The sequence below is a fragment of the Nansenia antarctica genome (assembly GCF_963989245.1).
Source record: "Nansenia antarctica genome assembly, chromosome: 17".
NCBI classification, from domain to species: Eukaryota; Metazoa; Chordata; class Actinopteri; order Argentiniformes; family Microstomatidae; genus Nansenia; species Nansenia antarctica.
Window position 1 is genome coordinate 25213867 of NC_137687.1, and position 17598 is coordinate 25231464.

The 17598-nt window shown below is 49.6% G+C and overlaps 1 protein-coding gene across 1 annotated transcript in view; it reads left to right on the forward strand.

Annotated features, from left to right (window-relative positions):
* The window catches only part of atp11b (ATPase phospholipid transporting 11B), a 56741-nt gene extending 43301 nt beyond the window's left edge, over positions 1-13440 (forward strand). Inside the window, exons 23-26 of the mRNA XM_080547414.1 lie at positions 1412-1418; positions 1708-1829; positions 9278-9432; positions 13353-13440. Coding sequence (XP_080403540.1) covers positions 1412-1418; positions 1708-1829; positions 9278-9432; positions 13353-13431 — 363 coding nt within the window. The 3' untranslated portion in view covers positions 13432-13440. The remainder of the gene's footprint in view (positions 1-1411; positions 1419-1707; positions 1830-9277; positions 9433-13352) is intronic.
* Positions 13441-17598: the final 4158 nt, after the last annotated feature.

Genomic DNA, 17598 nt, shown 5'->3' on the forward strand with positions numbered 1-17598 from the left:
ATGGCCGCTGTGTGACTTCATGACTTCATGCCGCTGGCGCAAATATCCAAGCAGCTCGGCTTTGTTTGTCCTGATCACGTTCCAGACGTTTTCAATGGGGTTCAGGTCTGGGAGACTGGGCTTGCCATGATAATAATAATAATAACTTTTTATTTGTATAGCGCTTTTCCTGCAAAGTTTGCAGCTCAACGTGCTTTAATCATTATATAATCATCATTTAATTATTTAGTCATTTAAAGGCAATATTAAAAAGATGGGTTTTTAGTCTTGACTTGAACATAATGTGCTGAGTTGCATCCCTAATGTAAACTGGCAGGGAGACGCAATCTGGGGGCATAAAAAGAGAACACTACTAGCACTGTTTTTGCCATCCAGTTGGCCCTGTTGCGAAAGGATAGTACTTAGGAAATACTTTTCCTGTAAATAGGATTCGTTCAGGTGATCACTTAATCCCTACCTCACTCAGTAGAATGAGGTATGCTTGTGTTGGAATTCAACAGACCCTGGAACGGAATGGATGCCACACGTGTAGAGATGTTGAGTTAAGAAATATTTGGAGAGGGCTCTTAATTTTTTCCAGAGCTGTATATAACACACACACACACACACACACACACACACACACACACATACATACATCTGGTGTGTCACTGATCATCTGGCGTGCCAAGCTGCCTTCCACAATCGTATCTTCCTCTCTCACACAGATTCAGCAATAACAAATGTTGTCAGGTTCATACATTCTTGCTGCACAAGAAGACTTGAAACCGGCTCCATACTGTAGTTAACAGATGACCCTAACCTAACCCTAACCATACTGTAGTTAACAGATGTGACACTGTCTGGTGAAGAGGTCCGCATGGCGGCAATTCTCAAATCGCGCAAATGACCAAAAAGCTTCTATAAATAAAGTGTTTTCTGACATTACGTGTTAAGTGTTGAGGAATGTAAATGGACTGACTTATACAGCACCTTATTCCAAGCGCTTTACAACGGCCTCTCATTCACACAATCACACACACATTAACACACCAATGGCGGCAAGCTGCCATGCAAGGCGCCGGCCAGCTCACTGGGAGCAATCTTGGGGTTCAGTGTCTTCGACATGTGGCCAGCCGGGGCTCGAACCGCTGATCTATCAACCTTGTGATCATTAGACGGCGACTCTACCTGCTGAGACACAGTCGCACCTATATAACAAACAACATTTTTAGGATCGCTAAACACTTCTAATAATGTGAATTGATTCACTGCGTCGTCTGCTGTCCCGCCTCGTAGGCTACTGGGTTAGGGATACACGGCTTGTAAACAAACTTACGTTTTAGGACGTGTTCAAAAGCAAGGACGGTGTGATCATCTAATTGTGTGTCTTTAACGTGTTGATGTTCTATCAGCATGTTGTGTCTTTTAGCTGCTGGGTAGCCAAGTCTCCGTTTGAGGTGAACCAACATTCAAATAAGCATATCTTCTTCTTCCACTATTTTCAAAAACGGAAAAACGACCTTGTCCTACTTTGGGAACTTTTCACCAGACCCTGTCACAATATGTGTGTTGTTTAGACTGAGCAGATGACCTTTGACCCCTCCCCTCTGAGTAGACAGTATCTAACGGTATGATTGTCTTCTCTGTGTGTGTGTGTGTGTGTGTGTGTGTGTTTCCTCCAGGCCTTTCCTGCACACCCAGGACATGTACTTTGTCTTCGTCCAGCTGCTGTCCAGCGGCTCTGCCTGGTTCGCCATCTTCATCATCGTCATCACCTGCCTCTTCCCCGACGTCATCAGAAGGTCTTCTACAGACACCTGCAGCCCACCAGCACCCAGAAGTCTCAGGTAGGGGAGCCAGGGAGAGGGGGGGGGACAGGTGGAGGGAGAGAGGGGCGACAGGGGGAGGGAGAGTGGGGGGGGGGGGGTCGTTAGTTATTGAGCGTTTTGCTCAATATACTGTAGAAGTCATTTGTTTCTTCAAGCACAGCTGTTGTTTCTGGAGGTTCCAGTGTTCCTCCAGTGGAGGACTCTCTACCTGGCCAGGGAACGCTGCTGCTCTGTCCCCTCAGCAGGGCTCTGTTGCTCTCTTCCCCCCCCTCTCTCTCTCTCTCTCCCTTTCTCTCTCTCTCTCTCTCTCCCTTTCTCTCTCTCTCTCCTTTCTCTCTCTCTCTCTCTCTCTCCCTTTCTCTCTCTCTCTCTCCCTTTCTCTCTCTCTCTCTCTCTTTCTCTCTCTCTCTCTCTCCCTTTCTCTCTCTCTCTCTCTCTCTCTCCCTTTCTCTCTCTCTCTCTCCCTTTCTCTCTCTCTCTCTCCCTTTCTCTCTCTCTCTCTCCCTTTCTCTCTCTCTCTCTCTTGTTATTCTCTTTCTATTGTTCTCTTTGTCAGTGCCATCTTTTACTTCCTGTCTCTGTTGTAGACATGGCTCTTCCTTTCTCAGGCTTGTGTGTGTGTGTGTTCTAACCAGCCTGTGTCTGTGTGTGTGTGTGTGTGTGTGTTCTAACCAGCCTGTGTCTCTGTGTGTGTCTTCTTCCTCCCTGACCTGCCCTGCTGTCCCGTGTGCCCTGTCCTTCCTGTTGCTGACATCACTTCCTGTCCCCTGTCCCCCCTCCTATCCTGTCCCCCCCCCCTCTGCTCTGCTACCTAGATGTACAACAACCGCGTCGTCATAGGCGACGACTTCATCGCGCTGCAGCCCCTCACCAGGGCCAAGAACCAGCTGGGCAAGATTAGGTAGAGGAGGAGGAGGAGGAGGAGAGGAGGAAGGCTTCAATCCTTCTGTCTCAATGTCTCAATGTCTCAGTGTCTCAGTGTCTCAATGCATGCCCTGGACGAACTACAACTAACCAGCATTCTAGGACGGGGGGACGGGGGTGGGGGGACGGGGTTTGGTAAGGATGTGGTGGTGGGGGGGGGGGGGTTGGGTTAGGATGTGGTGGTGGGGGGGGGTTGGTAGGGATTGGGGGGGGTGCGGGTGAGAGGCAAGTCTGTCACATGCTCTGCTGTGCATCTTGCATGTCTGGCCTCTGTCAATCTCTGACAGGGGTACTGAGGGGGTCGGGGTGGTGTGGGGGGGGGTGATGTGGACAGACTACAGCAGCAGCAGTCCTGTGTCGCAGCATGATGCAGAATGATGCCACGATGCAAACCCCCGCAGACACGCCTTGCAGTGCAGCTGCTGTTGCACGGCGCAGCTCTGCAAACTATCTCCATACTACTGCTGCATGTCGACGCTCTAGAGACCAGCCTGCACTGCAGCATGTTGAAGCTCTAGAGACCAGCCTGGACTGCAGCATTTTGCAGCCCACAGAGGGGCACGTGAAGGCAGCTGGTTGAGCCTGGTTTCTGGCTGCTGCTCTGACTGGTCACACGGAGGCGCGGTACTAGCGCTAGCTAGCTAGCGCTTCAGAGCTGCTCCACAGTGAACGCTCTTCCTATAAGCTGCAACATTTGCAGGAAAAGCGCTATACAAATAACGTTATTATTATTATTATTATTATTCTACAGTATGAGCGGTTTAATGTCTCTAGGCCAAGGCCGTTATCTAGACATTAGGCCATGCTCTTTAACAACGGTATCCGGTTCTTTAGAAACAGCACCAGTCAAAGGTTTGGACACACTTTCCCCCTTCGATTGACTTTGAAACTTGAAACTTTTGACTGGTACTGAATGGGAAAGCAGAGGAAAATGCAAACAGCCCCCATTCCAGATTGGAGGCCCCCACCCTGCTCCTAATAGAGGTGGAGTAGAGAAGAACTAATCCAATTGGGGGGTTTCGAATACTGCATCTAGCGTTTCCCTGATTTCCTGAGACGAATTGAATACCTGCTCTGGCACTCTGATCTCTGCTCTCGCTCTTGCGCTCGGCTTTCAATTTGCATAATTGATTTTGTTGTCCTAATTAGATTTACTTGTTTGTGCGGTATTGCTAACACAAACGCTCTACTCCCCCCCCAAAAAAGAATCATTTGGTCGTTTCAGATGCAATTTATCAGTCGGGGGGTAAGTGGGAGACGGAGCGAATCGCTAAACAGGCCAGGCTTGTTTGTCTTATTGAACGTGTCCGTGCCCGGGCTCCTGAGAGAGAGATCTGCTTAATTGTTTTCGACGCTAATACATGGGCCCCGCTCTGCGCCATCTGCGCCGCCTCCCAGCCTATCCGCTGGGGTTTTACAGGGACGAGGCTGCTGTGGTTTTTCTCTGCTCACACCGTGGCTACAGTATGTTTCAGTATGTTTCCTGGATTGACGTTCAGTCGAGCGGCAATGTTGTGGGGAATGTTCCGAATGTTCAGCATGTACAGTTTTTAACTCTGAGCTAAAAATACAGAGTTGTCACTCTGTCACTGTGTTGACTGACTGACTGGCTGACTGGCTGACTGACTGGCTGACTGGCTGGCCAACTGATGACTGGCTGGCTGGCTTGCTGGCTTGCTGGCTTGCTGGCTGACTGACTGACTGACTGGCTGGCTGACTGACTGGCTGGCCGACTGACTGGCTGACTGACTGACTGGCTGGCTGACTGGCTGACTGACTGGCTTGCTGGCTGACTGGCTGACTGGCTGACTGACTGGCTGGCTGGCTGACTGGCTGACTGACTGACTGGCTGACTGGCTGACTGACTGGCTGACTGACTGGCTGACTGACTGGCTGGCTGACTGACTGGCTGACTGGCTGGCTGGCTGACTGGCTGACTGACTGGCTGAATGACTGACCAACTGATGACTGACTGACTGACTGACTGACTGACTGGCTGACTGGCTGACTGGCTGACTGACTGGCTGACTGGCTGCCTGGCTGGCCAACTGATGACTGGCTGATTGACTGACTGGCTGGCCGACTGACTGACTGACTGGCTGGCTGACTGACTGACTTGACTGACTGGCTGGCTGACTGACTGGCTGACTGGCTGCCTGGCTGGCCAACTGATGACTGGCTGATTGACTGACTGGCTGACTGGCTGGCTGACTGACTGGCTGACTGGCTGACTGGCTGGCTGATTGACTGGCTGACTGGCTGACTGGCTGGTTGACTAACTGCTGGCTGACTGGCTGGCTGACTGACTGGCTGACTGGCTGACTGGCTGGCTGATTGACTGGCTGACTGGCTGACTGGCTGGTTGACTAACTGGCTGGTTGGCTGGCTGGCTGGCTGGCTGGCTGGCATGCGCAGGGAGAGTAACTGACTGACCGGCAGGTGGTCTGTGCTGGTCAGAGTGACTGACCGGTGGTGTGTCTGTGCTGTCCTACAGGTGGAAGAGGATGAGGTTTCAGTCAGCTCAGAACATGACTCTGCTTAAGCCAGGAGGAGTCGAGGGGAGGACCGTTGGTAACTGCTAGCTGCTGCCCCCCCCCACCCCCCCTCCTCCCTACAGCAGCCCTAGGTACTAGCAATTGCCATACTGCCATTCATTCATGGCCCTGGCGTGTGTGTGCGTGCGTGTGTGTGCGTAGACCCATAACTCATACAGCCCTTCCTCTCCTGACACGCTGCTTCTGTCCTTCTACCTCAGCAGCATTGCACAGAGCCATCCATCTCTGGTGGGCCCCACCCCCCCACCCTCCTCTCTCTACCCCCCACCCTCCTCTCTACCTTTTCCCTTTTCCTCCTCCTCCCGGCTGGGACCAGGGCCCCCCCCCCCCCCCCACCCCCCCCCCACCCCACCCCAGCCTCTTCTCTTCCCAACCCCCATGGAAGTAGCGAGGGGTTAACACCTCCACTTCCAATCCTTGAGACTCTACCTGAGACGATAGGGGTTCAGAGTTAACCTCTCTCCTAGTGGGTCTATAGGGGTTCAGGGTTCAAGGGTCACCCCTCTCCTAGTGGGACTATAGGGGTTCAGGGTTAACCCCTCTCCTAGTGGGACTATAGGGGTTCAGGGTTCAGGGGTCACCCCTCTCCTAGTGGGACTATAGGGGTTCAGAGTTAACCCCTCTCCTAGTGGGACTATAGGGGTTCAGAGTTAACCCCTCTCCTAGTGGGACTATAGGGGTTCAGAGTTAACCCCTCTCCTAGTGGGACTATAGGGGTTCAGGGTTCAGGGGTCACCCCTGTCCTAGTGGGACTATAGGGGTTCAGAGTTAACCCCTCTCCTAGTGGGGACCATAGGGGTCTGGTCCAGATCCAGAATGCTGGCATGTTTGGTTCAGTGTCCTGTCCTGTCCGTGTGGTCCTGTGGTCCAGTGTGTACCCAGCATGGTGCCCTGAACAGTCACCATGCTTCTCATTGTCCGTGGGTATGTGTGTGTTAAGCTTCTCATTGTCCGTGGGTATGTATGTGTTAAGCTGTCCGTGTGTCTGTATGTGTTAAGCTGTCCGTGGGTATGTATGTGTTAAGCTGTCCGTGGGTATGTATGTGTTAAGCTGTCCGTGGGTATGTATGTATGTGTATGTATGTATGTATGTGTTCAGCTGTATGTGTTAAGCTGTATCAGCATCAGCGGAGGTAGAAATTGGAAGTGTTTACCATTCCTCATTCCATCCCATGCATTGTAAACTAGTCCCGTCCTCCGATTTCTACCTCCACCAGCCTCCCATGGTATTCATGCCTCATTATGTCTTTAACTCAGCGAAAGACGTGAAATAATCTTTTAGACGGACAGGATTATTTGTATTGTATTGGGAGATAATTTCAAGCAATATCAAACATATGTTTTTTTTATTATATTCTACATGAATATCACATTGTCATACCAGTATTCTTGACCTTGGGAGATGAAGTGCCTTACGTTACGTTACGTATACGTTGTTTATTTTTCTCTTTTCGGTTCCTCATTATTTAACTTTTTTCATATCGTGCCTGACTTCGTAAAAAAAACTAAAAGTCATCTAATCATATCGGTAGCTGGGTTACCTAGGTAACTGTACTATAGAGGAAATTATAAGATGGTTAAGATGTCTTTTACCAAAGGCTACATGAACCGTAAATCATATTGATGATGATGATAATGATGTCGTCATCATCTACTGTAACTGTCAGTGAGACCTTGGTCCACCTCCCTGGTTTTGATTGGACGGTGGAGGAGGTAACCTCACTAGCCTAGCTCGCTCATGTGGTGGCTGCAGATGAACTATCCCAACATTAAACCATGGTGAGATGACTCTCTAGCCCTCAGGTCAAGGTAGAAACACAATCTATTTTTATTTTATATTTTTTTAAAATATTTTTTCTGAGTGGGGCAGTCCCACTCATATTTTTTTATTTTTTTTATTGGGATAGAGACAGTAGAGATTTTGACAGGAAGGATGGGTAAGAGAGAGAGAAGGGATGACATACAGGATATGTCCACGGCCGGAATCGAACCGGGAACCCTGCGGTTAGATGGTCGACGCTTAGTGTGTTATGCCACCAAGCGCCCCAGAAACACCACCTATGATACGTTTCCTGTGAGATAGTCGTGTTAGAGGAAAACAAATGTATGTATCTAAATGTCATAAGTCCCTAAACCTAACACTTTTTTTTTATACCTACGATAGCGTTTCTGTGTGGAGGTTTGAATCTCCGGACGACAATCGTCTTCACATCCAGAACACAATGCAAGCTCTGGGGGCTAGCTCCCTAGTGCTGTTGTTGCTGCCAACATGCAGTAGTTTCAGTTGAGTGTGTGTGTGTGGGGGGGGGGGGGGGTTGATGTAGAGGGGAGGGGGGGGGGGGTGAATAGAGAGGTGTAACCTTAAACCACCGTATGCAGTACCTGGGTGTGTTCGCTCGAGGCTGCAGGGCGGCTGCAGCACACAGTAACGCTGCTGCTTACTCAGGAGAAACACAGAGAACTGCTGCTGCCTCTTAAGGGACCGGAACCTTCCTGGACCCGACTATCGACTTTCCTTCACACAGAGACGCCATGCGTCTTTATACATCCACTCAGTTCTCCAGCCTAGCGGGGGTTTGTTAGCGTTCCTCGATAGCGTCTGAGTGGGGAGTATGATGAGTTATGGTTATGAGGAACATACAGAGACTGATGTGGGGAGGGTTTTCAGCAGACGGACAGACGGGCAGGCGGGCGGGCAGGCGGGCGGGTGGGCGGTCGGTCGGACAGACAGGCAGGCGGGTGGGCGGTCGGTCGGACAGACAGACAGACAGACAGACAGACAGGCAGACAGACAGGCGGGCGGGCAGACAGGCAGACAGGCAGACAGGCAGACAGGCAGACAGGCAGACAGGCAGACAGACAGGCAGACAGGCAGACAGACAGGCAGACAGACAGGCAGACAGACAGACAGACAGACAGGCGGGCGGGCAGACAGGCAGACAGGCAGACAGGCAGACAGGCAGACAGACAGGCAGACAGACAGACAGACAGACAGACAGGCGGGCGGGCAGACGGGCAGACAGGCAGGCAGGCAGGCCGGCCGGCCTCAGACCTCACAACCTCACTCTAACTCAGCGTGATGCGAGTACATGACTCAGCCAGGGGAGAGAGGCCAAGGACAATCACTTTAATTTATTGATTTGGGTTTATTTTACTTTTTACTTAATTTTTATATTTTTATTTTTTTTCATATATTCCCTCCCCCCCCCCCCACCCCCTACTGTCAGTCTCAGCATGACCATCATGTACACGCGTGTGTACGACAGCTTGTACCTCCGTCACCCTTCACCCCTGGCTGGTCAGAACAGCTCCTTGGCTATTGGCTTACAGCCAACGGTAGACAGCTACCATGGTCCAGCTAAACCAATACAGGAGAGTTGTTCTGAGCGGCTAGTCGGCTACCTTCATCATCACTGTGTGGAGAGATCACTGTCCAACCCTCCCTCCCTCCCTCCCTCCCTACCCCAGACGGCCAGAGGTCTGTCTCGTGGGGGGGGGTCGGTGGGTATTCTAAGTCTGCGAAATCTAATAGTTTGTCATTGTTTTTTCTTCCCCCCCCCCCCCCCCCCATCCCTCTACCTTGTTATCTCTTCTTTCTTTCCCTCATCCTCTCGCTCCCTCTCCATCTCTGTCTCCTTCTCATCTCGTTCTCTACCTCTTTCTCTCTCTCTCTCTCTCTCTCTCTCTCTCTCTCTCTCTCTCTCTCTCTCTCCCTCCCTTCTCTCTCTCTACCCCTTTTCTCTTTCTCATCTCTACCTCTTTCTCTCTCTCTCTCTCTCTCTCCCTCCCTTCTCTCTCTCTACCCCTTTTCTCTTTCTCATCTCTACCTCTTTCTCTCTCTCTCTCTCTCCCTCCCTTCTCTCTCTCTACCCCTTTTCTCTTTCTCATCTCTACCTCTTTATCACTCCCTCCCTTGTCTCTCTACCTCTTTATCTCTCTCTCTCTCTTTTCTCTCTCACCTCCCTCTCTCCTTTCCCTCCCCCCCAGCTTACTGAGACCTCCCAGGGCGTCGGCTGTGTGGAGTCCCTGTGCTGCTACCAGGAGGGCCAGAGCGGGTGCTCCCGGCTGGGCCAGCTGGTGGAGCGAGTGACGGGTCGATGTGACCCCGCCACCCGGAACAACCACAGCAGCAGCGTCACCAGGTGCCGCAGCCTCTCCTCCTCCTCCTCTCCTCCTTCTTCTTCTTCTCCTTCACTCTGCTGCAGCTGTGACAGCCTCCGGTGCTGCGGCCTCCTCCTCCGCAGCCTCCTCCCCCCCTGCTGCAGGCGCATCTCCTACAAACAGGAGATGCAGGAGGAAACCACCGCCCTGGGGGAGGAGTAGGGAGGCCGGGGGGGCGGGGGGGAGGATGGACTGGTATAGAGGGGGTGGGTGGGGACGAGGGGGACGGGGGGGTTGGCCAGGGTCTCCAGGAGGGAAGAGGGGGGAGGTCTCTTGGCCTCGCTAGATCAGGTTAGGAGGTTAGGAACCACTGGGGTAGGTAGGCTCACTCCCCCCCCCCCCCTAGGGATCTGACTGACAGAACACCGAACACCCACCGCCCCCCCCACAGCCAAAGGTTGGTAGGGGCTAGGGATGGAGAATCAGGGCCTAGGGTCTCTTATAATGGCCTTTCAAAGGACCCCCCCCTTCCCCACCACACACACACTGTGTATGGCGTACGCTGTGATGGACATCACAACTGCCTGACGCCAGGGTCCGTGCGGCCACACAATTCCTCAGATCTGTATGGTTTCCTCTATGTACTCAGCAAGGATGTGCTCATGTATGTACGTCAGTGTTAGTCACATGTCTAATCTGTGTATCGGCTCTGTCAGTATCTGTGTGTGTGTGTGTGTGTGTGTGTGTGTGTCGACTTTCCTTTCCTTTCCTTTCCTTTCAACTCCTCTTCCTGTGTCGAGAGGGTGGGGGGGGGGGGGGGGTTGGTTTTAAGTTCCTTTTCCCCTTCCTGCAGAGTCAGTGTGTTTTTCTGTGTCTCCCCGGTATCGAGGTTCTCCTCATCCAAGTTAGCTTATCGATCTATGATAATATATTCATGCTGACTGGTCGTTATTCTCAGAGAAATGCAACCTGGCCGCGGGTCCATCAGACCCGGGTCGATGGGGGTTTGAGCGCTGGTAGAGATGGAGCGTTCCTGGGGGGGGCGCTGCGGCGGTCGGTTTGTTACGTTTCGGGACTTGACAAGGTTCTGTCTCTCTGTGTGTGTGTGTGTGTGTGTGTGTGTGTGTGTGTGCGTGTGTGTGTGTGTGTGTGCGTGTGTGTGTGTGTCGAGTGTGCACTACCGAGTGTGCGCTACAACCCACACACATAAGACCTGCTCCAGGGGGCGAGTGAACAAGTGTGCACGTCAGAGAGAAGGTGTCGACGATTGGAACGAAGCCCGAGACCAGTTCCAGGCCTTTACGCTAGGATACTGCCACTCTGGGGAGGGGGCGCACCCCCCCCCCCCTCCCACCCCACACCCCCCCAGCCACGCTTGGAATATATTACCACATATATATCACATATATATCACTTATATAACACAAATATATATATATGTATATATAGGAGCGGTTACTAGCTCTGGATGCTTTCTTGCCTTGCTGCTGAAACAAAGGGGACCATGGCCTGACAGGACGGAGAGACTCATGGGAACTGTAGTCTCAAAAGGGAAAGAGAGAGACACTGGAATCCATAACTGTAGTCTCAAAATGCAGGGGTGGCGCGGGGGCGGGGGGGGGTTTGATTGGAGCCTTTTTGCAATTGTTTTCTACTGTGAAACCTGAAGCCTTATAGGAGCTTTGGAGAAGAGGAGGGTGGGGGGGGGGGGGGGGGAGGGGCGTGGCCCCGGGCTCTCTGCTGCATGGGGGCTGCCTTCGCTGTTTTTGTACGCTGAGTCTCAGCAGGTGTGTGTGTGTGTGTGTGTGTGTGTGTGTGTGTGTGTGTGTGTTCTGCATCTGTTCTCCCCTCCTCCTCCTCTTCCTGCTCCTCTGCCACCCCACCCCCCCCCTCTGTCACCTCTCCTCCTCTCTGTCTAGAATCTGAAATAATCAACTTTGCTCATCATGAGTTATTAATTCATAAGAGGGTGGTTTCACTGTGCCAAGGTCGCTGTTTTAGGACAGTGTGCTCTGCTGCTTGCCTGCTTCTAGAATCGCTTCTAGAATAAAGAGCCATGGTTCTCGAATCGCTTCTAGAATAAAGAGCCATGGTTCTAACTATGTTCTGGAATGACAGCCACACTGCTGTAGTTCTAGAATCTCTAGGGGCCGGTTTCACAGACAAGGCTTAAGCCTAGTCCTGGACTAAATCACACTTTCAATGTAAAATCTCCATTGAAGATGCTTTTTAGTCTAGGATTAGTCCTAAGCCTTGTCTGTGAAACCAGCCCTAGATGTATCATTCCAGAACGTAGTCTAGAACTTATGGCTATATTCTGGAATGATAGTAGCCATAGTTCTAGAATCTAGACTATGTTCTGAATGACAGCCATAGTTAATTGACCGGCCTACCTGCGTATTAAAACTAACATTCACGTACATATTTAAGAGATTAACTATTTTTTCAATTCACACACCACACTGCTCAATATGGACGGGTACAAGATCTTAAAACGGTTGTCTTTGTCTGAGAGGAAATGCTTGACTTGAGCCACACAGGAAGTATGAGATGTTATGTTGTTCATTCCAAAGATGTTAGAATATGGGTTATGTTTCAAAGATAATTTATAATGATAGAAAATGACCAAAAGTGTATTGATGAAGTTGGTTGAGATGTTGCTGAGTCTCGACCAAACGCCTCCTGGTGGTGATGTTAGCTCACTGCAGCTACATCAGATAGGCCCTGTGCCTTTGCAGGCTGTACACAAAAGCTCTGCTTTTCAAGGGCTTTCAGCTATAACATAGATATTACAGACTTTTGTACTATATATAGTTATACAAGTATATATATTTAAGATGTTTTAGATATTATGAAACCTATTTTTGTATTTAGCAGGAACGATGAGATCTATGTGATTTTAGATGCCTTTATGCACGGTAAAGCCATAAACTGAGCTACATATTACTTAAAGAACAAGTGTAATATTTAGCATATCTGGTTGTGCGTAGAACAGATGTCTGAAGGCTGTGGTGATGTTGGGTTATATTATGCAGATGGTATAGGGGGGGGGGGGGGGGGTGTTGACTGTTTTTTCTGTTTATGTTCAAATAATCCATGTTGTTTCACCCTAATACTAACCATCATCACTCACTCACTCACTCACTCACTCACTCACTCACTCACTCACTCACTCACTCACTGGGCCTGTCCCAATACTCTACAGATGCATCCTTCCTTCCTCCCCTCGATGGAGAAATCACTGGTCCGACAACTTCGACCAATTAAATCAGATATGACTCCTTGGAATGGAGGAAAGAAGGATAGGTTTGTAGAGTATTTGAACAGTGTTGTCATGGTCATTTCATTGTGTCGCTTATGCTGCCCCCTCTAGGTGGAAGAAGGGTAGTGCAGCAGTCAGGTCAGGTGACGCAGAAGTATAACTTGGGCTTTAGTTGTGAGACAGAGCCACACAAGCACGCACGCACACACTGACACACACACACACACACACACCCAGTGACCCTCCCCACACACACACCCAGTGACACACACACACACACACACACACACACACACACACACAGTGACCCACACACACACACACACACACACACACACACACACACCCAGTGACCCACACACACACACACACACACACACACACACACACACACCCAGTGACCCACACACACACACACAGTGACCCTCCCCACCCACACACACACACACACACACACACACACACACACACACCCAGTGACCCTCCCCACACACACACACACACACACACACACACCCAGTGACACACACACACACACACACACACCCAGTGACCCACACACATACACACACACACCAGTGACCCACACACACACACACACACACACACCAGTGACCCACACACACACACACACACACACACACACACACACACACACACACACACCCCTTCTCATTCCTGTCCTCTTGCCACTTCCAGATCGTGGAGTGAGGAGCCGTTCTACCACAACGACCGAAGCATCCTGACGCTCTCTCCCATGGAGGCCACGCACTGCTGAGGCAGCTAGACGCTAGCCCAGACGCTAGCCTACACCGCTAGCCTTCAACAATAGCCCCAAACCGCTAGCCTACAACGCTAGCCCCCAGATGCTCGGCTACAAAGCTAGCCTACAACGCTAGCCCCAGATGCTAGGCTAGTAGCCCCCCCCCTCCCCTCCATTGCTCCACACAGAGACAGCTTACCTCACCTCACCTCACCTGGTCCCCCCCTCACCGCGGTCACTCATTGCTGAGGTGCTAGAGAGCGGTGCTATCACTCTGCCTCAACTGCTCCACACACACAGAGAGAGAGAGAGAAAGACTCTACCCCAGAAGAGGCAGAGAGCAGTCTCCCAAACCGCTAGCCCCTGGTTTAGCCTCCCAACACCACCCCACCCCCGCCAGGCCAGCCCAGGCCAGCCCAGGCCAGCCCAGCCCAGGCCAGCCCAGGCCAGCCCAGGCACGGCACGGTAAGACAGTCAGGCTGTCCCTAAAGAAGAATGTGAGGCCGGGGGGGGGGGGGGCTGTGTGTTCTCTGCGTCCGCCTCCAGCTCCCACAAGCAAAGGGAACAGACTGACCCGTTGTACCAAAGACTGAAGGATGTATCTGTATAAAGACCTCCAGTTGGGGAGGAAACAGAAAACAGAAACGTTAGTTTATTTTGTTTCCCCGCCTGTAGGTCAGTAGAGCTGCTCTCACCACATGACTGTTATGGAGGTTCCACCATCTTTCCTGAGGAAAAGCAAAACAAGATGGGCCTTTAATGAATCAAGCCATATCCCTCTTGTTATGCTGTACCTGATTTTTCAAGGTATGAAAACGTGAAAAAGCTTTCTTTTTTTTTCGGGGGGGGGGGGGGAGCGCTTTTGTTTGGAAAACTGGCCCAGAGGTGCCTTTTTAACCCAGGTGCATGAGCACAAGTAGAGTGTTTAAGGTACGACACGTGCATGACAGGAGAATGTCAGAGGATGTCCCTATAAGGAGCTCACAGTGACACAAATCAACCAATCAATCATATACAGTGGGTTTGGAAAGTATTCACACCTCTCCACCGTTTCCACATTTTGTTGTCTTATACATTTTTTTGTCATCAATCCACACACACACACACACACACACACACACACACTACCCCAAAATGACTAAGGCTTCCAAATGAGTCCCGGGCCTCAGGGTAGCATTCCTACTCTGTTCTGCTCCATTTGCTCCGGCTGTAATGAAGACCAGATCCACACAAGTGTGGAATTGATTCCTATGCAAATCAGAGACGCTATTGCGAAGATATTAATTCCAAAATCACACACACAAACTATTATCTTCGCGTTAAGAACAAGTGTTATGAGTGTCGTACACTTTAATCCGTTTTTAAATTGAGTCTACAACACAACAACATGTGGAGAACGTGACGGGTGTCGAATGTTTTGCGGAGCCACTGTGCTCTAGCTGTCACCCGGATCATGACATCACAGGCCCGCTTGCACATTTCTGTCTCGTTTAAAATCTCACATGTTTCTGTTGTTCTTCATGTTCCTTCCATCATTGCCTCGTCACTATTGGAATCATTTGAACCATGTTGCTGTGGGATGTTACTTTTTGTTGTGTCTTTGTTATGTTACTAACCACTTAATATGTGTGTATGTATGTGTGTGTGTGTGTGTGTGTGTATGTGTGCGTATGTGTGCGTGCGTGCGTGTGTGTGTGTGTGCGTGCGTGTGTATATTTATTACTATATCATGCTGGTTTAGGGCAGGGAGGAGAGAGAAACTCAATGACTGACAGTTTATACAACAATCTCTCTTTCCTCAGTGGCTTTGAGCCCTCTGCCCACACGCACGGACCCTGTCCCCAAACAACCTACGCTAACCCCCGTCTCCCTAAACACTAGATCTGAAAGGATCGGACAGGTCTAAGCAAGATGGCGGTCGCTCCACCGCGCCCTCTGAAAGGCTAGATGGGGATTTCCTGCCATCTTGCTTAGACCTGTCAAATCCTGTCACGTCTAGTGTCTTAAGAGGCGGGGGCTAGGGGGTTTGCTTGTGGACAGGTTCATCGTGTAAAACACCTGGGAAGTTAAGTCTAGAGAGTCGTTGAGAGACAACCGTTTTAAAACTTGCTATCGCGATGTCTGTCTGCCAGCCAGCTCTCACAGACGAAGCACACGAGGGCAACATTACAGAATGTCGGAGGGTTTATTTAGCGATGATGGTTCTGATATTTTTAAAAAGTTGTTACAGTAACCTCACAGCAACTGAACACGGCAGACACTTTAGGTCACATGGGAGAGACACGTATTCATCGAGAAATCATTGGGAGCTAGATAACGTTATTTCGCGTGGTACCGACAGTTTGACATCTCTATCCAGCACTATTATTGGTAATGGTCACCATAGGGGAGGCTGGTGGAGGTAGACATCGGAGGACGGGCCCATTGTGATGCAGGGAACGGAATGGGGTAAGGTATCTAATACGTGTGTGCCATTCCATGTATCACAATGAGCCCGTCCTCCGATTTCTACCTCCGCCAGCCTCCCCTGGGTCATCGGTATGTCACACGACGACAAGGAAGTGTATATTTATTATTGCAGTACTTATTTTTCCTCCCTTTCTATCTTCGACAGGTCTAGTTTATTATTTTAAATATTATATTATCTGAAGTTTGTGTCTCTCATATGATGTCTGTCAATAAGTCAGTTCAAGGAGAACGGGTGTTACACGGTACTATACAAAGGACAGTTTTGGGAAATGTTTGAATGTATCCAGAGCTCTCTGAAGTGTTTTAATTGGCAATAAAAGTCCCCCTCCCCCTCCCCTCCCCCTCTGATAATGTCCCTCCCTCATCTTCTAGTCTCCTGACTGATTACTTTTCTTATGCTCATTATTGAAAGAGGTTCTGTTACTGTTCTCTCCTGTCAGTCAAACTGTTTCATTAAATGCTGATGATGTTTATCAAGACAATTCTATTTACGGAATAAATACGTTTCTAAATAATATTTCTGTGTGAGATTGTGACAGTTTCATTCATGTGTTAATAGTATGGTACCTGGGGCCAGTTGCATAAAGACAGACCCAGACTTCGACTTGTGTCTAACTGGTATTCAGACGTAGGAAAGACGTCTAATTTCAGGTGGTAGGCAGTCTAACATGTTGGGGTTTATGTAGGTCACTCTTAATGTTTATGCAATTGGCTTACCAAAATTAGACTAATTTGGTGCTGGTCTTAAAAAGGCTTTAAGTCTAAAATCCAGCAATCCAGTTTATAGGGCCTAAAAAGGTCTCAAATGTCAGTTATTCGGTCTAAAAATTAGGTGTTAAGTCTTAATGAGATCCTGCAAGGAAATCAGTCCGACCACATCTATTTATGCGGAAATTAATCGAGCTGGAACCAAACAAATGCCAATTCGCTTCCTTTTTTGTCTGTATGGCAGTGAAATCCCTAATCCCTAATCATCACCTCGAGGATGGATATGATGTCGCGGATAGGTCTAAAATTCGATTCAAAGAGGTCTAAAAAAGGTCTAAAAAGGTCTTAAATTTGACTTGTTGAAACTTGTAGGAACCCTGAACTAAAATAAGACCCATCTAGGCCCATAGAGCAGTCTAATACGTCTAAACTACGTTTATGCAACTGGCTTGTTCTAGTTCTGTGTAGTCTGACAGACACATTATACACACACGCACACGCACACACACACACACACACCTAACACCATACAATTCAAGAAAGACAAACGAGGCACTTAGAGAAAAAGGTTTATTACAGTATCTGATCACTGGTGTCCTTTTAGAAAAAGTCATTTTGACAAATCTGCATAAATCAGAAGGAAACACACAACTATTAAACATTATGGGTGTTCTAGAATCTACGGTATGAGTGACATCATCAAAACACAGGTTAGTACAGTCGATCACTACACACGTCAGGAGGGGGGGGTGTGTGTGTGCTTTACACAGTCAGATATACACACACACACACCTAATCACAGGGTGTGCACCGCCCTTAACTCAAACAAGGTGATCTGATATGGTCCATCTGTGTTGAGCGTCACAGTGGAACCGCAGTGAACTCGGGGCTGCGTTCAGAGACGCACACGTTCTGTACAGACTGGCAGGTCATCAGATTATCTACAATTATGGAAGAAGTGTTTAACACTGCAGGAATCACATATCTAAATATATATATATATAA